General features: G+C 42.8%; 6 protein-coding genes across 6 annotated transcripts in view; 5 read left to right on the top strand and 1 right to left on the bottom strand.

Annotated features, from left to right (window-relative positions):
- Positions 1–255: 255 nt before the first annotated feature.
- LOC115560936 (histone H2A) lies at positions 256–1258 on the top strand. Its single transcript, XM_030380622.1, has one exon. It carries the CDS (start codon positions 291–293, stop codon positions 672–674), a length of 384 nt encoding a protein of 127 aa, XP_030236482.1. The 5' UTR covers positions 256–290; the 3' UTR covers positions 675–1258.
- Positions 1259–6287: 5029 nt separating this feature from the next.
- LOC115560069 (histone H2A-like) lies at positions 6288–7932 on the top strand. The gene has a single exon (XM_030379368.1). It carries the CDS (start codon positions 6345–6347, stop codon positions 6726–6728), a length of 384 nt encoding a protein of 127 aa, XP_030235228.1. The 5' UTR covers positions 6288–6344; the 3' UTR covers positions 6729–7932.
- A 116-nt stretch (positions 7933–8048) lies between these two features.
- LOC115560134 (histone H4) lies at positions 8049–8757 on the top strand. The gene has a single exon (XM_030379458.1). The coding sequence runs from the start codon at positions 8211–8213 to the stop codon at positions 8520–8522; it is 312 nt and encodes a 103-aa protein (XP_030235318.1). The 5' UTR covers positions 8049–8210; the 3' UTR covers positions 8523–8757.
- Positions 8758–9629: 872 nt separating this feature from the next.
- Positions 9630–10679, top strand: LOC115560105 (histone H2B 1/2-like). Its single transcript, XM_030379427.1, has one exon. It carries the CDS (start codon positions 9681–9683, stop codon positions 10056–10058), a length of 378 nt encoding a protein of 125 aa, XP_030235287.1. The 5' UTR covers positions 9630–9680; the 3' UTR covers positions 10059–10679.
- A 1795-nt stretch (positions 10680–12474) lies between these two features.
- On the top strand, positions 12475–15278 carry LOC115560152 (transcription elongation factor 1 homolog). The gene is made up of 4 exons (XM_030379482.1): positions 12475–12582; positions 13116–13248; positions 13340–13410; positions 13631–15278. The coding sequence occupies exons 2-4, from the start codon at positions 13133–13135 to the stop codon at positions 13693–13695; spliced, it is 252 nt and encodes an 83-aa protein (XP_030235342.1). The 5' UTR covers positions 12475–12582; positions 13116–13132; the 3' UTR covers positions 13696–15278.
- A 1498-nt stretch (positions 15279–16776) lies between these two features.
- The window catches only part of LOC115559974 (calponin-1), a 7371-nt gene continuing 768 nt past the window's right edge, over positions 16777–23379 (bottom strand). The window contains exons 2-7 of the mRNA XM_030379227.1: positions 20542–20663; positions 19847–19913; positions 19206–19343; positions 18502–18618; positions 17500–17646; positions 16777–17042 (exon numbers count right to left, since the gene is read on the bottom strand). Of these exons, the coding sequence (XP_030235087.1) occupies positions 16800–17042; positions 17500–17646; positions 18502–18618; positions 19206–19343; positions 19847–19913; positions 20542–20663 (834 nt within the window). The 3' untranslated portion in view covers positions 16777–16799. The remainder of the gene's footprint in view (positions 17043–17499; positions 17647–18501; positions 18619–19205; positions 19344–19846; positions 19914–20541; positions 20664–23379) is intronic.

The raw sequence follows: 23379 nt of genomic DNA, 5'->3' as shown, positions 1-23379 counted from the left end.
TCCTAGCATATTGAAAAGGTATACATTTATTAAAGATTCATTTTTTTATCTTCTTGGTTCAGGCGTTATCGCTATTGATATAAATTATGTTAATCTGTCACTTTTAATTTGGGACCTTTTCTTTATGTCAACACTGCCACCTTAAGGGCATGTCACAATACTTTTGTTTTACCGTGATTGGTCTATTTTACGGAAGTTTGAGCTGGCCAATGAGCAAAGACCTTGGTCGCTATTTATACCAGTCGGAAGCTGATGTGAGCACTTTGAATCAATTTAAATACTTATTCAACATGTCTGGAAGAGGAAAGACCGGAGGAAAAGCAAGGGCGAAGGCCAAGACCAGGTCGTCCCGTGCCGGGCTCCAGTTCCCCGTTGGCCGTGTGCACAGACTTCTTCGCAAGGGCAACTATGCTCATCGCGTTGGAGCCGGAGCTCCAGTCTACCTGGCTGCCGTGCTTGAGTATCTGACCGCTGAGATCCTGGAGTTGGCCGGTAACGCCGCCCGTGACAACAAGAAGACCCGCATCATCCCCCGCCATCTGCAGCTGGCCGTGCGTAACGACGAAGAGCTCAACAAACTCCTCGGTGGAGTGACCATCGCCCAGGGCGGTGTGCTGCCTAACATCCAGGCCGTCCTTCTGCCCAAGAAGACAGAGAAGCCCGCCAAGAAGTAAACTGAAAACCCATCTACAATCAACAAAAGGCTCTTTTAAGAGCCACTCAAATCTACTAAGAGATATTCCGTCCAGAAAGTCAACTGAAATAGGCTAATTATCTCAAATGACTAGAAGCATGATGCCCCACTCGGACCTTCTTAAAATCTTTACATGGACCTTACTGTTTATTAGGCTACTTTCATGAAAGGGTGGACATAATACATCAAATCAAGATAAAAGTAATTATCTGAAACTTCAAGTGGCCAATAATTACGTTGATATGGTCCCTGAGGTTTGCTCAAGAGCATCACGCTTAAGATAATTATTTTCTCAATAGGCAAACCCTTTTTTGTGCTACACGTGATGAATGGCATAACATTTAGTTGCTACAATGAGCATTCAATGTCTCCAGTAAAAGCAAGAGGTGCTAAAACGCCGGTTGTGTAAGGGTAATATTTCATGGGGTCAAGCTTTGCTAGGTATTTATTTGTTCTTTATTACATTGTAGGTTTATCCTACTGCTGATTCATTTATGTTGATTATTTATGTTTATACAATGCAAGTATGCTCGATTCCTCCCCCACTACGACGGCATGTAGCCAACTGTTTCAATCGATTTGGTAGCGTAATTCCAACTATAATTTGTAAACTCTCCAAAATTACGATACTTTATTTGTATGATTTTGATAGCATAATTTTCTTTCTTCATGCACCCACTAGGAAAACAAAACCTTAACAACTGAAACGGGTTTAGTATAGGCCTATAGCTTTATTGTTTGTTTTCTTTGCAGAAAGTCTGTTTGGAAAATTAGTGTTAGACACACCACGAATATGCCAAATGAAGCTCATCACACTAATTAGGAAACCCTTATCTTATTCTTCATATAATTTAGATATTTTCACTAAACACTTATTTTTTATATGCTGTTTTATCGATATGCTACGAAAGCCATCGCCCGCTCCAAGTTATATTAATAAGTGGGTTATGACTTTATTTTTTAATATAGTTGTGTAAAGGGAGGCTTCTGTGCTGAATAAAGGGCAATGGGCGGGGCCTATAGAGAATGGGAGGGATCTGTAACAGTAGGCTGCCCCGAATCTCTCGAAGGTCCTCAGGAAGCCTTTATAAAGTCAGAGCGCTCGTTCAGTGGCACATTGAGTAGACTACCAAAGCTTCTGGAAAATGTCTGGACGCGGGAAAGGAGGAAAGGGGCTCGGAAAAGGAGGCGCCAAGCGTCACCGTAAAGTGCTGCGTGATAACATCCAGGGTATCACTAAGCCCGCCATCCGCCGTCTGGCTCGTCGTGGCGGTGTGAAGCGTATCTCCGGCCTCATCTACGAGGAGACCCGCGGTGTCCTCAAGGTGTTCCTGGAGAACGTGATTCGTGATGCCGTCACCTACACCGAGCACGCCAAGAGGAAGACCGTCACCGCCATGGATGTTGTCTATGCCCTGAAGAGGCAGGGACGCACCCTGTACGGCTTCGGCGGTTAAGCCATTTTTCGACCAACGATAAATCCAAAGGCTCTTTTAAGAGCCAACCAAAGAATTCTAAGAGATTCTTACCATGACCTACGAATCAGTTTGCACTGAATAATTGATATGGACCTTAGTATCGGTTGGTGTTAATGCCACAATATCAATAACTTGGGTTGCCCGTTGTGAAAATAGTAAACTGACCTGAACTCAGATGGTAGGTTATTTAGACGAAAAACCAAGAGCAGATATGGCGGCCGATGTATGACTTTGTGATTTATAAATTATTATATAAATTAGGCTACTCTTCTCACATAATAATAAACATTATTTATATAGCACTTTTCAAAACACAGTTACAAAGTGCTGGACAATAAAAACACAAATTAAAACAAAGAGCACATGTGATGTACAGAAAGAAGACAAAAAAACAAAACAAAGGCAGGCTCTAATGAAATCTGGATAAGCTCTCTGGTAAAAGTGGGTTTTGAGGAGAGATTTAAAAATGGTCAGTGACTCAGTCAACCTAATTTCCTCAGGCAAGTAATTTAAGAGCTTCGGTGCCTGTATGGAGAAAGCTCTGTCCCCTTTAGTTATGAGCCTGGACACTGGGAGGATCAGCAGTCTACTGCCTGAGGACCTCAGACTATTAGACGGCACATAGGGGACTAAAAGCTCTGAAATATAAGCTGGGGCGCAGTCATGTAGAGCCTTAAAAGTAATCAATAAAATCTTAAAATCAATCCTAAAACAAACGGGAAGCCGATGTAGAGACGCTAGAACAGGTGTGATATGGTCATATTTCCTAGATCTTGTTAAAAGCCTGGCAGCTGAGATTTGGACAGTCTGTAGCCGTATGAGTGTTTTCTGGCTCAAGCAGGTAAAAAGGCTGTTACAATAATCAAGTTGTGAGGAGATGAAAGAATGTAACAAAGTTTCAGGGTCACTGAGATTTAAAATTGATCGAATTTTAGAAATATTGCGGAGTTGGTAAAAACAAGATTGTACAATCTTGGTGATGTGTTGCTCAGAACATAAATTACTGTCAAAGAGTACTCCAATTTCGGTTTTTCTGTAATTAAGCTGCAGAAAATTTAGTGCCATCCAGCTTTTAATGTCCTTTAGGAATTCATGAAGTGCACTTAGCATTTCTGGGTCATTGGGCTTGATGGGTAGGTACAATTGAGAATCATCAGCATAAAAATGAAAGGAAATGCCATGTCTCCTGATGACCTCACCTAGTGGAAGCATATATATAGAGAACAGAATAGGTCCAAGTATTGACCCTTGCGGTACTCCATACCTTATATTAGAAATTGATGAGGGGTAGTTCTTAATGGAGACACAGCACATCCGATTCGATAAATAAGACGAAAACCAATCTAAGGCAGTGCCGGATAAGCCGACCCAGTCCCTTAGTTTAAAAGTGTTTCATGGTCTACGATGTCAAAAGCTGCGGCTAAGTCCAGCAGAACAAGAACAGACCCCATGCCTGCGTCCAAATTTATTAAAAGGTCATTTGTGACTCTCAACAAGGTGGTTTCCGTGCTATGGTACTTACGAAAGCCGGATTGAAATCTTTCAAAGACACTATTGTTCACCATAACTGAGAGCAGCTGCTCAGAAACTATTTTTTCCAGGATTTTAGAGATGAAAGGTGACTTTGAAATCGGGCAAAAGCTATCGAGGATAGGGGGATCAAGTCCAGGTTTTTTGAGGACTGGTTGAATACAGGCAGTTTTAAAATAATCGGGGACACAGCCAGCAGATAGTGAATTATTTAAGATGGTCAATTAGTGGGGCCCAATACACTCCTTGATTTCAATTAAAAACTTGGTGGGAATAATATCTAGTGGGCTGGAAGAAACTCTCAAATACGAGTGAAAATACTGAGAGTGTACCGGCAGGGTGGGCCGACGTCCGTGAAGCTGGGGTTTGTTCTGATACTAATTCTGATATTTTCCACTTTCCCCACAAAGTGCAAGAGGAACTTCTCACAATCTGCATCAGAATCAGCAGGGGCACCAGGAGGGACTGGATTTATGAGTTGGTCGACCGTCTTAAATAAAAATCTGGGATTATGTTTATTGGCAGATATAAGATTAGAGAAATAGCATGTCCTTGTATTCTTAACCACACCGTTATATGAGAGCAAATGCTCTTTCATAGCCAGGAAGTGAACCTGGAGGCCTGATTTCTTCCACTGGAGTTCAGCTTTTCTGCAATTCCTTTTACAGGCCCGACAACTCTCATTTAACCAAGGCTGTTTTCTTATTTTTAGGTTAGATCTTGGCTTAACAGGGGCAATGACATCCAGGGTTGAGGAGCAAAGCTGGTTAAAGGAATTCAAAAAGTCATTTGTATCAGTGACTTCAGGAATCGGAAAACACTGCTCATTAAACTCTACAGAATTTACTGGCACTGTGCTCATTGAAAACGTGGGCGTACTTTGTGCAAGGTGAGGCAGTGCAAGCAGCCAGAAGTTCACAGGAAAAAACAATACAAATACACACATGTCCATGACCTTAACACATGGTATTCTCAAGCCCAGGCAAAAAATGAGGTCCAGAGTATGGCAATGCTTATGGGTCTTACCAGAAACATGTGGTTGAAAATTAAGAGACTTAGTGATGCTTAAAAAATCAGTAACAAGGGTTTTAGACAGGTCATCAACATTGATATTAAAATCCCCACAAAGCACAATTCTATCATGGTTTAAAACAAGACTAGATACAAATTCAGAGAGTGTGGGAAACGAGGTTCGCCCTGTAGTTGTGGGCGCCCGTGATATAAAGGGATAGGACCAAGCAGATTCTGATGAGCCAAAAGCCAGGGCAAACCTGCTCCTCGGGGGAGGGCAGCAGAGAACAATGCCCTCTGTTTGGAGGTGTCATTTTCATCACAGTGGAAAGTTCCACATTCCTTTGGAAAGTCCCACGAAGGGCCAACATTAATGTTGGCCGCATTCCTGGACAGAACATGTCCCCCCATAACCTGTCAACGAGTCGTCCATGAAAACATCCAAAAAGAAGTGACTTTGCCCAGGCTTTTGAAGCACAAGGGGGATTCCCAAATAGTCCATGTCAGGTGACACTGAACCGTTTACGGTGAGAACCTTGAGTTTGCGTCGCATCAAAAGAGAGCGTCACGATCCGGACCTCCTATTTAGACTTTGGCCCACGTGCACCATGTAAACCTATTAACCCTCACCCACACCACCATGGCAGGTAAGGGGGAGGGACGTAACCCCCTTGACTTTGATGTGCTAAGGACTAGGTTAATGGTCTGATGAAGATTCCCAAAGCACTTAATGGCTAGGGGTCTGATCACCATTGGTCACATAGTCATCCAGTTATTCAATTTAAAAATGATTTTTTTCAGGGACTGGAATGACGATCTAGGGTTAAGGATATGTTGAAAGAGCCACTTGTTGCAGTGAGAGGTTGAATAATGAGGTAAACACTCTGTATTCAGTACCTGCCTTGCTTACATGTACTTTCTTAAGGCTGGTCCTCAACTGGTGGGGCTGTAGGCACTCATGCAGATGGGTGGATAAGTGAAGCAGACCACCCTCTCTGAATGTTGAAATTAATGGTTCAGGCAGTTTTGCGTCATCCCCAGCAGCAGATTTATGTTTTTGTGGTCAGACAGTGCTTTTATGCTGCCACTTACCTGCTGTTTGTTCTCAAGTTTATCCTCAATGTGAAGTTTGTAATTGTGCTTTGCATCCTCTATGCCTCTTGAGTCTCCCCATGTTTTACTGTAACAATGGAAAATATAAAAACATAGTATGTTTATTGCTCTAGCATACAATTTCAATTTTCTGATTCTACTTAAGTTGATAATTGGATTTGAATAGGTCAAGTCAGGAACATCATGAGGGTAGTTCAAGTGAATTCACTAAGTATAAAAAATATGACTTCATCTGATTGTTGACACATTGGTACATACATTTTTTAATCAGCATCCTTCAGGCGTTGTCAATACTAGTATCTTACAGGTGGTATTTTACGGCCTGCTACTTTCTTATTTTATTTCAGTCGGTAGAACAGTGCCACCTAAAGGGCGGAAAAGATAAATATGTACTCTACCGTGATTGGCCCATTATCTGGAAGTATAAGATGGCCATTGAGCAGAGACCTGGGTCGGCATATAAAGCAGTCGGAAGGTCCCATCTGTACCTTGAGAATCTTTTCAAATAAGCGCTTATCATGTCTGGAAGAGGAAAGACCGGAGGTAAAGCAAGGGCGAAGGCCAAGACCAGGTCATCCCGTGCTGGGCTCCAGTTCCCCGTTGGCCGTGTGCACAGACTTCTTCGCAAGGGCAACTATGCTCATCGCGTCGGAGCCGGGGCTCCGGTCTACCTGGCGGCCGTGCTTGAGTATCTGACCGCTGAGATCCTCGAGTTGGCCGGCAATGCTGCCCGCGACAACAAGAAGACCCGCATCATCCCCCGCCATCTGCAGCTGGCTGTCCGCAATGACGAGGAGCTCAACAAACTCCTCGGTGGAGTAACCATCGCTCAGGGCGGTGTGCTGCCTAACATCCAGGCCGTCCTTCTGCCCAAGAAGACCGAGAAGCCCTCCAAGAAGTAAATCAGAAACTCTACAAACCAAAGGCTCTTTTGAGAGCCAACCAAATATTCCCTTAAGAGCTAGCCTACTTTAAACAGTGAGTTTTATGCAGTTGCGCTGAAGTCCATACATTTCCTCCTCTGCGTGTTTCAGGAATGAAACTCATCGTCAATACAGTAGTTCGCTGGCAGTGAGGGGACATCTGCGTAGCCAACCGTTTGGAATGCAAATGTAAAAGAAAGTGATAGGCTAATAATAGTTAGCAGTAGGAAAAGTAATAGTGTGCCTAATGGGAAAATATTTGAGCAACTGACGACACTGTCAATTTGGCTGATCTATTCTAATCGTTGGTGCGTTTACTTTCAAACAGACACATTTAGAAACTTTTTAGATTGCAATATTATTTATTTAACAGATAAACCCTTAGACAGATGAATGGAAAAACCTTTCCACGTTCCAAGGCTGTTTCATTTTACGCGACCAAAAATTGGTGAATATACGATCCCAGTTACGGTTCATCTACGTCAAGTTTTCTGGAACACCGCCATTTGCACGACCGATCTCGCCTAGTATGGCCGCCCACACCGCTCATCTGTATGTTGGAGAGAGACAGACATATCTGGGGAAAATGTTTGATTTTAGGCTCCGATCCTTATTTGTTACCCCCATTTTTTTTGTCCATTAGTATCGGCTTCACGCTTGCCTCAAATCAATTTTCATGACATAGGCCTATATATTTATTTAGTCCACAACCCCTCCAAGTACAGTGGAGATATCTTGAAAGCGTTCAAGAGCACTTATGCCTACCAATATGATGTGGCTGGATGGGTGAAGGACGCTAAAGTGAGGCACTTGGCCACCAATAATCTTTTTCTGATAATGGCAAAGTTAGGTAGGCCTACTATCTATTTGTGACTTATTGTGAACAGTTTGTGGGGGGTTACTATCATTGATCGTTGAAATCAGTCAAATCATAGACGATAATTTCGCCGGGGACGCTTGGGACGAGTTTTTTTCAAGATTTATTTAGTACCCACAACAAAACCCGATTTGAATTATTATGGATTATCTTGGACAATGGCAGCCTATGGAGCAGAACATATTGGGTCACATATGTCAACGTTTTTTGGATGCATTTTATTCATTAGTAAGCTACATGGATATGCCATCTTTCAGAACCTTCCATTACCTGCACTAAAGAGAATAAAAGAGCGCATCCTCATTGTTTGATTGTGGTCGTAGGTGTTGTTGTTGTTGCTGAGTTACCACTGAAACCAATGGGTCAGCGGGTGGGATCGGTCGTCAAGATGGCGGCGCCAAGCTACAATGACGTCACCTGAATCAAACAAATAGAAATTTGAAGTAGCCTATAGGATTCTTAGAAGCATGTGAGGACCTGAAGGAGACTAAAGGCGGAATCTCCAGTACAGGCCCCTCCCTGGTCCTCAACAAACCTTTATTAACGACAGTGCGCACCATCATCTTCACATCAATCAATTCAGCATGTCTGGACGCGGTAAGGGAGGCAAGGGACTCGGAAAAGGAGGCGCCAAGCGTCACCGTAAAGTTCTCCGTGATAACATCCAGGGAATCACCAAGCCCGCCATCCGCCGTCTGGCTCGTCGTGGCGGTGTGAAGCGCATCTCCGGACTCATCTACGAGGAGACCCGCGGTGTCCTCAAGGTGTTCCTTGAGAACGTTATCCGTGATGCCGTCACCTACACCGAGCACGCCAAGAGAAAGACCGTCACTGCCATGGATGTTGTCTATGCCCTGAAGAGGCAGGGACGTACTCTCTACGGTTTCGGCGGTTAAACCAGTCTCTCACCCACTGACCCCAAAGGCTCTTTTAAGAGCCACACAAATGCACCGAAAAGCTTCCTACTATACGGATGAACTAGCCCTCTGTAACGAGTTACAATTAAATTTATTGTTGGCTATTTTGTTAAAGGCACCCAGTGCAACTTTATGTAAACATTCAATGAAAAATAATCATTCAATTTCTAGTCTTTTTTTACACGTAAGTTTCAATAACTCCATACCATTACATATCGACATTCAAGGAGCAAAGATGAGACGTCGTTGTGTGGTGAGAACTGATAGAAAATCTAAACAACAATCGCCGGTGGGGAGAAGCCATTTTTCCATTGACTGGAAGCCTGCTTTATTTATTGTAGGTTACAAAAAATAAAGAAAATGGCGGCATTGTTATCGATTTTGTATCAGTTCTCACCACACAACCGACGTCTCATCTTTGCTGCTTAAATGTCGGTATGTAATGGTATGGGGTTATTGAAACTTACTACGTGTAAAAAAGACTAGAAATTGAAAGTTTATTTTTAAGTCTCGAAAGTTGCACTGGGTGCCTTTAATACTGAATGTCGGACTCACGGTGCATCTCAAAAAGTCTAATATCCCTCTAAAAGAGGCCTTTTACTTCCTAGAACATATAACCTGGAATGAATACCTCCAAACTTTAATCTACTTTTGCTTTAAAGGGAAAGTTACACTACAATTCAAAAATTTCGCCCGCGCCGTCAATTTGTTGCCCGACACTGACGTAATTCTAGCCAGAAAATAGATAAACGAATATGTTAACTGCTTCATATCTAAGTCTACCTCATAAGCTTGGGTACTAGTACATTGTTTGAGGCATTTTACATGCGCGACTGTATATGATTTTCATGTAGTGATGATTTTGTATGGAATAGGAATATTAAACTATTCCGAAGAGAACAGTTAGAAAAGTATAAATTAACACGTTTTATTGAAAGAAAATAAGAAGTTATGCTGCTAGGTATGGTGCCAGTAAGATAATTATACTGCAGATATATTATTCGAACCGATAGCTGACACTTATGGTCTTGTATCCTAGCCAATCACACTGATGCACGGCCCCTTGTTGATTTGCATGCGCCTCCTATAAAGACGGCAGTGGAACATTGTCTATTCAATCGACACTCAACAGACATCATGCCTGCTGACGTTGCCAAACCCGCTCCCAAGAAGGGCTCCAAGAAAGCCGTCTCCAAGACCGCAGTCAAGGGCGGCAAGAAGCGCCGAAAGACCAGGAAGGAGAGCTATGCCATCTATGTGTACAAGGTGCTGAAGCAGGTCCACCCCGACACCGGCATCTCCTCCAAGGCGATGGGAATCATGAACTCCTTCGTCAACGACATCTTTGAGCGCATCGCTGGTGAGGCTTCTCGCCTTGCTCACTACAACAAGCGCTCCACCATCACCTCCAGGGAGATCCAGACCGCCGTCCGCCTGCTGCTCCCCGGTGAGCTGGCCAAGCACGCCGTGTCTGAGGGCACCAAGGCTGTGACCAAGTACACCAGCTCCAAGTAGACTCTACCACTTGACCTCAAACAAACGGTCCTTTTAAGGACCACCCAACAATACTACAAGAGCTCTCCTTTTTTTTTGTATTATTCAAACTGATTAATATCTGAAGCCTTGCGCAACTTTATCAAGCCTGCGAGGAAAAAACTGTTTGTAAAACATGAGCTGAGAAGTGACTTTAGCATTTCATGGTATACCTCAAACTTGACTATACATTATCGTTCATGACCACAACTTTCAAATATTCTATGATCTTTAAATCGTACCTTTTTAAAAAGCAGAATACGACTTGTATGCAATGTGAAACAATTTCTAAACTTTCGTTTAACAATAGAACTATTAGGCTTGTGTTAAGTTCTTAGTGAAGCTAAAGGGATGGCCACACGAAGACGTCATGATGCTCAAATGTTTTTTTTCACGTTTCTTTTCACGCAAACACAAACTTGTCGTTACTCATTTGTGGATCTCGTTGCGTTAAGTCCTGTGTGCCGCAGGTGATCTGGGAAACGTGGCTGCGATCATAGCATACGCCTATATAGTTTATGCTCAGTGATTAAGTAGTTTACAGAACAGTATAGTTTTTGTAAAGGCTATACATTTAACATTTTTTTTACATTCAGCAAAAATTTGTTATTAAAAATACCTGAATGTGTGTCAAATGTCTTGTTAAGACCTTTTATGAATTCTGTGTGCATGAGAGCAACAAAATATTATATGAAAAGTGATTTTGTTATTTTAATATGAAAGTTGTAATTTAGTGAATGTTTCAAATTGACTTCATGATTCAGTTGGTATGTGTAATAGCTTTCAGAGAGTATAAATTATAATTTGAAGGAATCCTTCTCTAATACCGGCCAGTATACAGATAACTCGGTGGATATGGTTGACTGGTGCTCCTTCACTCCACCCTCCCCCCAAAAGGGACATCATGACAGCTCCTTTCTACGATGGCAATCTTCATCGGGGACTGTTTAGTTACAGAGTAGGTTACGTAGGATGAGTTTGGTGTAGATTAAATAGGCTTTATATATATATATACATATAATATATATCAACAAGAGCTAATAACCCAGACTATGGAACCTTTATTTCAAGGTCACACATGTTTTAAAAAATATATGTTTAGAAATTGTTACACTATTGTATTTACTTTATGTTAGAAATGATCGCGCATGACATGAAAAAGTGATGTTTATTCAATTCTCAGTATGTAAAAAAGACTTCATTACTAATATAACTAGGCTAGGCTCGTAGTGTCAATTGAACTGCTACAACTGTAATGTCAGGCAAAACAAGACTCTGCATGCACTGCATGCTCTATAACTGGTTCTAGGAAAAAACTGAACTATCTACATCAAAAATATGTAGGCTAAATAAATAATCAACAGCCTACTTATATATATTAAATATAATAACAGAAATATGTCCCAACATATTATTGTAGTGCTGCATAATAACATAACCAGGTAGAGATAATGAATAAACTGGAATTATATTGTGAATAGGCACAAGCCTGCATTTTGTGGTAAAGGACTGGCGTATGTGATGCATGAGTATACTGGAATGGCCAACAGTATCCAGCTGCAGCACTGGAGCTGGGGCCTGTGGCTTTTGCGTCACAGTCGGCCCCTTAGCTGCCCCCATCGACAATTCATAGCAGTGTGCCCATGTGCTGATAAATGGAATACAAGAAAAAAGTAATAATGTTCATCAGTGCAAGTCCACTCGGTCATTTGACATTGTATTCCTGAGATATACGTATCAAGTGTCGTAAACAGCTAAAGAAGCACCCAGCACTGGCAGTGGAAACCTCGGTAGAAGGCTGCAGACAATCTCAAAACATGGCAGATGTCACTATTGGCAGGCACATGCCTATTGTGGTGCTTCTATAGTTCAATCTCCACATCTGCAGTGTCAACATTGTTCATCAAAGCACCAAACACCTCCTTTAGCCCTCCTTTCGTGTGGCTGACCCTATAGGCATGGCATCTTTACCATTCCTCCCTCTTGCCCATAAGATACCAAGCTAAATCCAACATTAACAATGTCACGATTAAGCACCATGAAATCAAATGTTGATCTTACAATGATCTTTTGCCAAGCAGCGAGGTACTTATCTATATGTTAGCGCATGAATATGAGATGGTCCACGAAGGGTCTTGATGACTATTCAGGGGTCCATCTAAAGACAAAGGTCAGAAACAACTTCAATGGACAAGCAAGTCTTTCAACATGGTGGCATGAGTTTCGAATGTTTGGTTTACCTGACAAAGTGTGAAACCCAACCGAACCAAATGTTAATATGAGAAAGTATCAACTCCACCACTAAATTGGACAGTATACCGTACTAAAAGGCCTCCAATCCCTTTGTTGGACTGCATTATGGCTTTATGGTCTCTCTATGGTGCCCACTGCCAGGATAGGGTTAACTCCTGGCACCCAGCGTTCATCCAATCAGATTAACTCTGGCGGCTGCATCCGGAACCACTTGAATGAACCAGAGCATCATTCACTGCAAGACGTTTTTCTGGTAATACAGTACATTTACATTATTTCCCGTTCTTGTAAACGTATACGGTCCGAGAACATGTACGTTAGGCATGCGGTACAACGGTCTATCCACGCAGGGGTTTCACTTGGATGATTTTACACGAACCGCCGGGCTGTTGTGGCGCAAAACAACTAGCTGAGCAGCTAGCATTGTAGACCAGCACCGCTAGCTTTGTTGTGTTCTCTCACCCAACATTTGGAAGAGGTTATTTAAACATGAATCGATGGTCACATACGACCCCTCTCGCGTCGACGTATTTGATGTACACGCCGGCTACATGTCTCGTTTGATATAAACGTTAGATGGGCATAATAACCAGATGTGTTGCACATCGTGTGTGCGAACATGATGCACCTCACGTATGTGATGGACTTTTATTTTGAAAGTTCATAAATGTAACAGAGCTGAGTAGTTTTCACATTGGATAGACTGCGTGTGATCTTTTGTTGTCGATTATGTCTGGATTTCTTTTTTTAGGTATGAAAAAAGTTTGATCCAACTTCTCCCCACAGATAGTGAGCAGTTCAGCATGGGACGCAGAAAGTCGAAGAGGAAGCCGCCACCCAAGAAGAAGCTGACTGGGAACCTGGACACCCAGTTCACCTGCCCCTTCTGTAACCACGAGAAGTCCTGCGATGTCAAAATGTGAGTATCCTGTCTGCTTCCGCATGGCATGGTAGTCGTGTTTGATCCGGATTTATTGATTATTAATTCGAGATTGCTCTCTTGTGTGCAGGGAACGGACTCGAAATACGGGAATCATATCATGCACAGTCTGCTTGGAGGAGTTCCAGACCCCTATTACTTGTATCCTTTCAATATCATTAAATTGGTCAAACTGTTCTGAAAGTACGTTAAAATAACCATAACATGTCACAGAGGGATAGAGCCACTGCACAACTCTACATCTAACAAATGTTTAAGGGAAAATGTTAAGTGTAACGTCAATGTGCATGTAAAGTAATGGACTCTGTGGTCTGTTGTCTGACCTGTCAGTTTGACTGATCCTTGATCCTTATTGGTTCAGACCTTTCGGAAGCAGTGGACGTGTACAGCGATTGGATCGATGCTTGTGAAGCAGCCAATCAGTAGCAGTGGTTTCCAGTGACACACTTACCCTTGCAAACATTCCACTTGACTCATTTGTCGACCCAGCAACCATGGTTCCTTTTATATCACTTGTTTAGTTGTATCTTTTTTAGCTTTGAGAAGCTCCAAACATTTATCTGGCAGGGTGAGTGGTCGGGCTAACCGTCTAAAGGGATCATGTTATGTTTATATCACACAATGTGGACCTTGCAACATCCTTACCTTTGTATCCTGTCCATTTGGGTCAAGTCATATGTAGTTTTTCCTTATCGATCCAGGCAGGGGTGAAACAATTGTGTTCATTCCTCAGTGAGTAGGAGGTATTTGGGTTTCATGTTGTACGAGGTATACAAATGCTAACACTCTCCGAACTACTTTGATGTCATTTGTTTTATCCCTATGGCCCATTCCGTTATATCTTTAGCATAGATTAGTGCTTCATATTTTTACTCCATCAAGTGTTATTCTGAATTTTATTTTGTACTTTTATGTTGTGTTAATTTTGCCTGTATGGAAGATTACAATCATGCCATTTGTATGAGAAACGTAACTCTGAGAATAAAATTTGGAGGCTAAACTTTGAAGTCTGTTTTAGTTTGGGTAATTATCCATAAGATAACATTTCTTAATTTGATTAAAACCTACATGTTTACTTTATGGGAAATCTCCCTTTGCTGGCTGCCCGTAGCAGTCTTCATCGTGTGTACATTGTAGATATAGGTGTTCACGGTGGTCTCTAGGTCTGCACCCACCCACATCGCATCATGGAAAACATTCCCAGTCAGACTCTTCTCATGAGTGGAAACATCCAGATACCGACTACATTATCCCTCCCCTTCTTCAGGAGTCTTCTGTGTACCCTCGTCTTCCTCGGTTTGCTCATATCTTCTCTTGAATTAATCTTTTATACAAGTTTTAAATGTGGATTATACTGCCAAATCAACGATCAGTGATGCAATGCAACAATATTATCTGCCATCTTAAACCGTGCAAGAAAGATCATAACGTGTTTAAAGATTTAGGAGAACCCAGTGTACCCAAGATTTGATCATTTGGATGAGTTAATGCTCTCCAGAGTGTGCACATTGGAGTGCAATTTTATGATCAAACCGCATGGTGGCAGTAAGTGAACGTTTTATAAATTAAAACTGCAGCGAAGGTATTTATTTTGTAGCGGCAGCCTGTAAGACATTTACTCACATTTGCTTACGTTTATTCAGATGTGCTTTTAATTATCAATATGCATCTGAAGCGTCCATCGATTGGTAGAATCATGTTACCATACATGCTGGGTACTTTTCCTTATGATGTCATCATATTGGCTTAATTTAAGTTCTTATCGATACCTAAAAACTGCTTAGAATTAATGCGTTTGGAATTAGTTGAACAAAACAAAATCGGATGATTTGCAATAATCACAAATTCACAATTACATATTTTCAAGCTCATTTATTTAATCAGTCTTTCACCTGTTGTAAAGTTAATCGGTTTTACCCGTTGTTCAATTCATCAGACTCCTCAAGTCTCCTTAATAACACATTCTGTTTCCTGTAATCTGTATTAAACTTCAAAATAATGTTTCAATGTTTGCTGAGTCTCGTGTTACTTTTAAATACAAAAATAAAATAAAAATATTTAGCGATGGTTGAAGGGCCCCTATTTTTGACTAGGCATAATAAACCCGGAATCAACGATAATTTACTATGAATAGATCACAGTCCCGTGTTTAATTGATCTATCTGTAATCCAAATTGATGCAACATTTCTGTTCTAGCCCTATTTTCTCCTTATCGTATTGTAGTTTGGTAATGCTATGATCTGAGCTCTGGCTGTGTGCTGCCAACTGTCTCAGTAGTCTATCGTCTCAGCCATTGTCCTTAGACAACATAAGCAATTAGCAACAAAAAAAAAAACATGAAATGATTGAAGTTACAAAAACATGCACATCGCATTCATGTATTATGAGGCAAAGCACGCCTAAATTATGTGCTAAATGCAAAAACATGTCACATTTATATTAAAAAGTTAAATGGCCGAAGTTTTATTTGATTTTGACATTAAAACGTATTGTTGGAAATGCAATTCTGCCATGGCCATGGTAACCGTGGTCGGCGATACAGCTTTTAGTACTCTATAAAACAATACATTCAGTACATCCGGTGGGTTGGCGTCATGCCAGACATGAACTTTCCATACGACAAGCTAACTTCTACTACATACACTGTGGGACGGGGGTCAAAGTTCGGCTTGCAGACTGGCGGTGAAGCTCTGTGGCGTCGGGGTCGGCAGTCTTCCGAGCGCAGAAGAAGAGTTGGAAACACGCGGCACTTCAGGACAGTGGACATATAACGGAAAGGGAAAGAACACAGCGGTGTTCTTTCCGAACCATGGATCCCGTAGACCTAGCTGAAGACCCTCTCATCTTTCTCTACCGTCTAACACAGGGTTAGCCACTGCCTTCAAACTAACAGCTTCTGGGCAGGCGTGAGGAGAATATTAACGTGCTGTATTGCATGTGAGGCCTGTAGCGTCACCCCCTTGTTGTCATGTGACCAGAGGTTAAAGCCGAGCGCTGGCTCTTAGGGGTCAGAGGTCAATAGCACCGAGTCGGTCTCTTGTGTCCGTTAACGGAATCTCTTCTTCGTCATTGTCATGGTACCGCCGCAAAACTCCAATTAAATAGCTTTAATAAAATAAAAACAACTCTAGAAATACAGTCAATAAATAGGAAATTATATTTAATCATCACTTTTTTTAGGGGTAAACCCTTAAACTTTGTCAAAGAGAAAGAATACATGGTGTGCATGAAAACATTTGTTTGTAGCTAAATTTAAAGTGATATAAGAACTTCCTACGATGAGGCCTTATGGTTTAAAAGCAGCCACTCGAAGGTGGTGCTGGCGGGATCACTATCGCTAGGGGCAACCACGGTCTGGGAGCGGGAGGAAACCAGTCACAAATACGAGTCTGCGGTCGTCGTCGTCGTTTGGAGTCGAGTTGGAGTCGAGGCAACCGGAGGGGGGAGGAGGGGGGGGGGGGGGGGGGGTGAGGCGGGCGGGGTGGGAGTCTGTCCTTAGGGGGGGGGGGGGGGGGGGGGGGTCTGTTTCCTATTCAGAGTACTGGTTGTAGGCGTCGTAGTCGCCCTGGCCGTTGTAGGGGTCCTGCTCAGTGGGGTTGGTGCAGTACTTGTTGTCACACACCTGGCGGGGCTGGCCGTACGAGGTCATGCCGCGCTGGGACGCCCGCTTGTTGGTGCCCATCTGCAGGGACACCGTGCTGGAGTCGCAGGTCTCCAGGTCCAGCTTCTTGTCGAAGATCAGCCTCCTGGTGCCAGGGGCCGTCATACCGGCCTGGGGGGCGGAGCCACGACGGGGGGACGGAAGAAAATAACCATTTTGTGAATTATGTACTTTTTTACATTCTTTCTTCCATTCCATCTCCTGCTGTTCAGGGAGACACAAAATCAACTCTGCGTCCGCAGATAGGATCCCAGAAAAGTTGAACCATTGTTCTTGGATTTGTGTTTTCCCAATAGCACCAATGATGGTCCAACTTTAACAGATTTGTTTACAGGTAAGCTATAAGTAATACACGTTGAAGTTTAGGTAAGGATTATCAGAGACAGAGAAGAACACGAAGGGAGAGGTGGAGAGACAGAAAGGCAAGAGAAATGGACATCAAAAGTTCAATTAATGCCCATTTATGTGTTTAAATCTAGAGAACATGATATCTCATGCCCAAACGTCAGGTCTAAGAATATATAAAGCAAAGGCATGCACGTTTGATACTAGTCCTGTGTCCTCTCACCTGATTGGCTCCCTTGTTGGTGCCCATCTGCAGGCTGATGGTGGATTGGTCGAGAGGGTTGTCCATGCCGATCTTGGAGTCAAACAGCAGGCGCCTGGCTCCGTAGGAGGTCATGCCCTTCTGGCTGGCTAGCTTGTTGGTGCCCATCTGATCAACAGGGAGAAGAGAGGGCAGACGTTAGGATTGGACCTGAGGTTTGAGGGTTGGGGCGGTGTTGCTTTATCTCTTCTTGCCAGGTCCCCGAACGGTCAAAAAAGAAAGGCTGCCCTCCCCCACTCTCCTAAAAGTTCCCATCATTCTTTGTAAAAACAAACAAACAGGCATTACTCCTTCAACTTAAATGAATGAAAGAATTAACTTATAATTTTCTCTATGCATCCCACGTAAGGTATTTAAAGACAGTCCTTGTTGCTGTCATCTTGTAGAGAAAAGGTATTTTTATGTATTTTATTTTATGTCTATACAACATTACAAGGGTGCGCAAGGGCAGTAAATAGATCAATCTTGGTTCATGCCGCATGGTGCAATTGTAAGCGCATATTATGCACTTTACGCGACTATAAAGTTTGGCACTTTGTTGCACACATGAGGTTAATAATTGATAAACAGCTCATGCGTACAACACATTTCTAATAGTTTGGTCTGCCTCTGATTTTTTTTTATAAAGTGTGTCACTGCAATCCATTCCATTCTCCCTTCCATTCCACCTTCCTGCTGTTCAGGGAAATACAAAATCAACTCTGTGTCCGCAGATAAGATCCCAGAAAAGTTGAATAATTGTTCTCGGATTTGTGTTTTCAAAAGAGCACCAATGATGGTCCAACTTTAACAGATTTGTTTACAGGTAAGCTATAAGTAATACGAGTTGAAGTTTAGCTAAGAATTATATATCCTTTATTGGTATACCCATCACAACAACTGTTCCGGTGGTTATTCTCTTGATGCACTGCTTTCCCCCTTAAGCCCAACATGGGAGGTGGAGGACGGCCATGTGAAGCTCACCTGCAGGCCGATGATGTTGCGTCCCTCCTTCAGCTTCTCTGGGGCGAAGCGGCGGTGCGTGGCCTCGATGTACTTCACCCCCATGTCGTTCTTAGTGTGGAAGCCCTTGGACTGAGCCTGGGGGTAGGAGAGTTGGAGATGGATAGGTCATTATCGAGATATATAAAGCGCAGGGTTTCACAAGAGGTGGGATGCACTCTTTTACAGGTGGACCATTTATGCACATTTTCATGCAGGCTGTCAGACTGTTGCTTGCAGCCTGTTCTATACACAGAGAGTGAATTAAGTTTAGAATATTTAGGCAGCTGCCTAAACTGTAAATTGCTTTGGGAAAACCTGAGACTTAAGATGTTTGACATTGTAAACGCATAGCATTTTTAGAGTGCATGATTCCATAATAACATATTTTCTTCAGTTTCTATTTGTTGATTATACCAAAGGTTCACAATAAATAATACGTTTCAACTTTTGCTTTGCTTTTGCTCCACTAGAAACAGCTAGCTTAGGTTCTCTTTAACAGAGAGAGTGAGGATATAAAGTCGAAGGAGAATGAGAGAGAATGGTCAAATATAAACTGGTACGTCTCATGGTTTTGTGTTTTTTTTGTTATGCAGTGCAGCTGTATAACGTAGTAATCATGCCTGGAATACCTGCAGGAGCGTAAACATGAATGAAGAAACAGAACTCTAAACAAGTGCTCTCACCACGCCAGCAAGGGTGATCAAGGTGCTCTGGACCTGGGTGTGGTTTGTGTTCTCAAACAGATCATTGGCCTCAAAGAGATCGTGCAGCTTCAGACCGTACTTTGTGATGGCACGGACAAAGTTACCGATGTTCTCCAGCTGAAATACACAACCGTAGAAATGAGCATTTAAACGTCAGCACTCGGAGTTTAAAACCAAACGCATTGTTTTTCATTACTGTAACCTAAAAATCCATACATCCTACAAACAAAAAGGTAACGATATGATACACTATTCCTGTACTTGGCAACATTGACGCGCATTCTGAGTTGGGCCACATGTGGATAGGCCAGCTCCACTCTGGAATGTAAACCATCGCCCAGACACAAACACACAAATAGGGCAGCTTGCTCTCCCCACCTTGACACTGCTCTGTGTGCTTCAGGAAGCCTCTCATCCTCGAACAAAGGGACATAACAGCTCCTTTTAAGGTAGGGCCAGTCTTAACAAACTGGGCCAGCTACAACGAGGTAGGGCAGTCTTAACGAGGTAACAACCCAGTCATAACAGGCAGGTCTGTCTCACTGAATTAGGCCAGTAGCCAAGGTGAAGGCCAGCCACGGGGAAGCATGGACACATAACTGTAGTATTGTATGATTTACCTGGTGCCAGTTTTGAGTGGAGTTGTTGATCTTTCTCACCGAGCCAGGTTGGAGTGTGTTGATGAGTCTGTCGAGAAACGAACACATTCATTTAATATAGACCAATACAAAGGCCCAAGATAAGGAAACATATCCTAATTTACCATTTTTTTTGTTTTTGTAAATACAACCAAAACAAGACAATAAGATAATTTTAAGCATTCATTTATTGTCATTAATGTGCTGATGATCACAAACAGAGTCAACGTCCCCTTCAGTAACAGAAGTGGATCGGGCCGGTGATTGGCTCATTACCGAGTCTAGGAGGAACTGGATATAGATTATATCCATCTATTGTCGTTAAAGGGGACATATTATAGCCCCAGGTGAGCGTGTGATTAGCCTTTACAAGCCATTTTGAAAATCGGCCTCTTCTGCCATCACAAGTGGGCGTGTGTCCACCTAGATGTATGGCGGATAGATGAGCAACGTTTGCTATAGTCCACTGGGTAGGCTGGGAGACTGATCTATCCAGCACACATCTAGGTGGACACGCCAACTTGTAATGTCAGAAGAGGCAGACCTTCAAAACGGCTTGTAACGACTTATCACACCTGGTGGTATAACATGTCCCCTTTTGGCTTTAATGCTCTATAGTTCAGAAGGAGGTACTCCAGGATACTATGGTAGTACTCATACAGTACACCGGTACTCACTCGCACAGTATGACGCCGTCCTTCAGACTCTCCATGAAGGGGTCTGGGACCCGCTTGCCGATGACATCTTGGATCCACCGGCGCAGCTCCTCCTCCTTCTGGAGGTCGTACTTCCCTGCCAACTGGAGATCCAGAGATCCGTCAGAACAACAGCGCCTGGATATCTGTTTTCCCATCTCTTGTCCCCGTCGCGGAGGTCCACAAACAACCTCTTAGTTTCACCCAGTCTCCATGAGTCCACTCATATTGTACTCCGTTTATTTATTTATTAGACACCTCCAAAGTGACTTACAGTGAGTACAGAGACAGGCCATTAAGGAGCATATATATTTGTTAGATATTTAATACAAAGGCAGGTAATTAAGGAGCAGGTAGGGGTTTGACAGTGAGTACAGAGACAGGCTATTAAGGAGCAGGTAGGGGTTAAGCAGTGAATACAAAGAGCAGTCATTAAGGAGCAGTTAGGGGTACGACAGTTTGGCGTACATGCCTAACCCCTAAAATATGTTGACTGAAGCGCATGTGCTTCCTTTAACTGTAAAATAGTTCACTAGACTAGTTATTAGTAAACCATAATCATTTTAGTTTAGCACAACATATTATCATGATATTATAACATTGAGGATGGACCTCAGTCCACAACAATCGCTCGGTGTAACAGTGAATATGGAAGTCCTCCCTGGGAAGACAACACAATAATAATAATAATACACATGTATTTATGTATATTTTATGACTCATGATGAAGTTGAGAGGAGAGCGGCCTGGGGACATTCTTGAGTGGGAGTCTCGCACTTCTCTCTCCATGCGTATCCTCACTCGCACACCCACACAGCTCTGATATTTTACATTCTGGCATGGAGTCTCTTGTTCTCTCACTCTATCTCTCCATCCTCCCAAGGCTCTCATTCTATTTAGCTTTCTTTCCCTCCTCCTCCCTTTCCATCCTAACCCCCATCTCTCCCTCTGGCCAATACAAACAGGTTCTTTAGAACCAAAACGGCTCTAGAAGTCATCACACCAAAATTGGGAGAAAATCTCTCTCTCTCTCTCTCTCTCTCTCTCTCTCTCTCTCTCTCTCTCTCTCTCTCTCTCTCTCTCTCTCTCTCTCTCTCTCTCTCTCTCTCTCTCTCTCTCTCTCTCTCTCTCTCTCTCTCTCTCTCTCTCTCTCTCTCTCTCTCTCTCTCTCTCACTCTCTCTCTCAAAAGTCAGCATATTACTTTTTTTTTTACATTGCTATGTTGCTCCACTTAATACTCATGCAAGAGAGACTTTGGTCCAAAGAAGCTCATTGTTCATTCATCTGCCTCTCAGCCACTAGCAGGCAGGTGGTAGGAGGTGTGTTGCTTTTGTTGTGTACAGGTAGACGGCAGACATTGGGAATCAAACCCAGAGCCTTTGATCTGAGCGTCTTGTTTTACTTTGGCATTTGATGTCATATTTTGTGTGTTTTTGACTATTTACAAAAGCACGATATACATCAAGAGGCGTATCAAATGTATGATTATATTATTATTACAAGTATTATTATAATCTATCTGAATCTTGAGCCACAGTTATAGAGCCGTTCCTCTGACCTCTCCCACAGCGCACTAGGAGGCCAGAGGATGAGAGTGAGTGAGAGAGCCCTCCAGGATAAATCTGGACCAAAGTGGTTCAGTAAGAAGCTAAAGAATGCAACGACCGGTGGCTCTGTACCTCCTGGTTCTAAATCTCTCCATATGGGTGCCACTGCCATGGCCTAATGGTCTAAACAGTAACAGTCGTTAGACGTAGGGTAGGAAAGTCGAGTGGGTACTAGGGCGTCTCCAACTTCCATCCCGACTCGCACAGGGAACTGTAGAGGCCTCCTAGGGTGTAACGTCCAAACCAAACCTGCTCCTTAGTAAACTAATTAATAGCTAACTCACCAAACACACGGTAGTGTGCATCCCTGTTGGCTCTGTGGCAGATAGGCATGTCCTCATAACATCCCATGAAGATGTAGCAGAAACATTTAGTACAGGATCATACAATTAGGGCCCCAAAACTTCATCAAATAAATACAAATGAATCAGTGCCAATACTGAGTGAGTTTGTTCCCAGATAAGGAAAGCAGTTGAGTTATTCTAGTCTCTCTGATGGACGGTGCGGTCTGCGTGCGGATGGCTCAGCTTCAAACTGCCATCTTTAGCATCCACCTGCGTTCTGTCAGAGCGGCGTTCCGCAGGAGCGCGGTCTGTCTGCGCCAAACGGGAATGTAAACTGTTTGGAATATGAGGTTGCGTCGCGCGCTAGGGGACGGGGTCTCTGCTCCTTAAAAGGACGTGATGGGATGCACCTGACGGATGTCATGCTAGCGTCAGCCACACGGGACAGCCCATTCGTTACAATGTTAGCGATGCAGCCTCAACTTTACGTTCAATCGTGTCGGGGTTTTCTTCTTCCAAAACTAAACCATAGTTATAAACAAAACAAGACAATATTTTGAATTATGTGATAAGTCGCATGTTGTTATAGATTAACATTTAAGCATAGGCCCATAATAAGGTAGGCCTATTGAATAACTATAGATACAAATGTTGTAATGTACAATGTTAATTGGAAGACTGGTACCTTGAAATAAAAATGAAACAAGAAACAAGTGGGGGCTAAATCCCACTGCATTCCATTGCTGAACATAAACACACTCACAGGAAAACATGTATGCTTTCAGCCTGGGCAGGCCTGATTAGTAATGTCTGTGTTTATAAGGCCTACTATTCCAGCTTCGAAGAGAGATGATACAGTTCGGGGAGCAGACGCCATGCTGTGTTGACAATAAGGATGATTTGAATAGCTCCACTACTGGCTGACCTT

Source organism: Gadus morhua, chromosome 2, assembly GCF_902167405.1.
Source record: "Gadus morhua chromosome 2, gadMor3.0, whole genome shotgun sequence".
Lineage (NCBI taxonomy): Eukaryota > Metazoa > Chordata > Actinopteri > Gadiformes > Gadidae > Gadus > Gadus morhua.
Note: the sequence above shows the minus strand (reverse complement) of the source record. Positions and strands in the feature narration are given on the sequence as shown.

What these genes read in the sequence shown, in the direction of transcription:
- LOC115560936 (XM_030380622.1), top strand. Translation starts at nt 291, where the DNA reads ATGTCTGGAAGAGGAAAGACCGGAGGAAAAGCAAGGGCGAAGGCCAAG.
- LOC115560069 (XM_030379368.1), top strand. Translation starts at nt 6,345, where the DNA reads ATGTCTGGAAGAGGAAAGACCGGAGGTAAAGCAAGGGCGAAGGCCAAG.
- LOC115560134 (XM_030379458.1), top strand. Translation starts at nt 8,211, where the DNA reads ATGTCTGGACGCGGTAAGGGAGGCAAGGGACTCGGAAAAGGAGGCGCC.
- LOC115560105 (XM_030379427.1), top strand. Translation starts at nt 9,681, where the DNA reads ATGCCTGCTGACGTTGCCAAACCCGCTCCCAAGAAGGGCTCCAAGAAA.
- LOC115560152 (XM_030379482.1), top strand. Translation starts at nt 13,133, where the DNA reads ATGGGACGCAGAAAGTCGAAGAGGAAGCCGCCACCCAAGAAGAAGCTG. An exon ending in AAGTCCTGCGATGTCAAAAT is followed by an intron (nt 13,249 to 13,339) that starts GTGAGTATCCTG and finishes TCTTGTGTGCAG; the next exon opens with GGAACGGACTCGAAATACGG. An exon ending in GTTCCAGACCCCTATTACTT is followed by an intron (nt 13,411 to 13,630) that starts GTATCCTTTCAA and finishes TTATTGGTTCAG; the next exon opens with ACCTTTCGGAAGCAGTGGAC.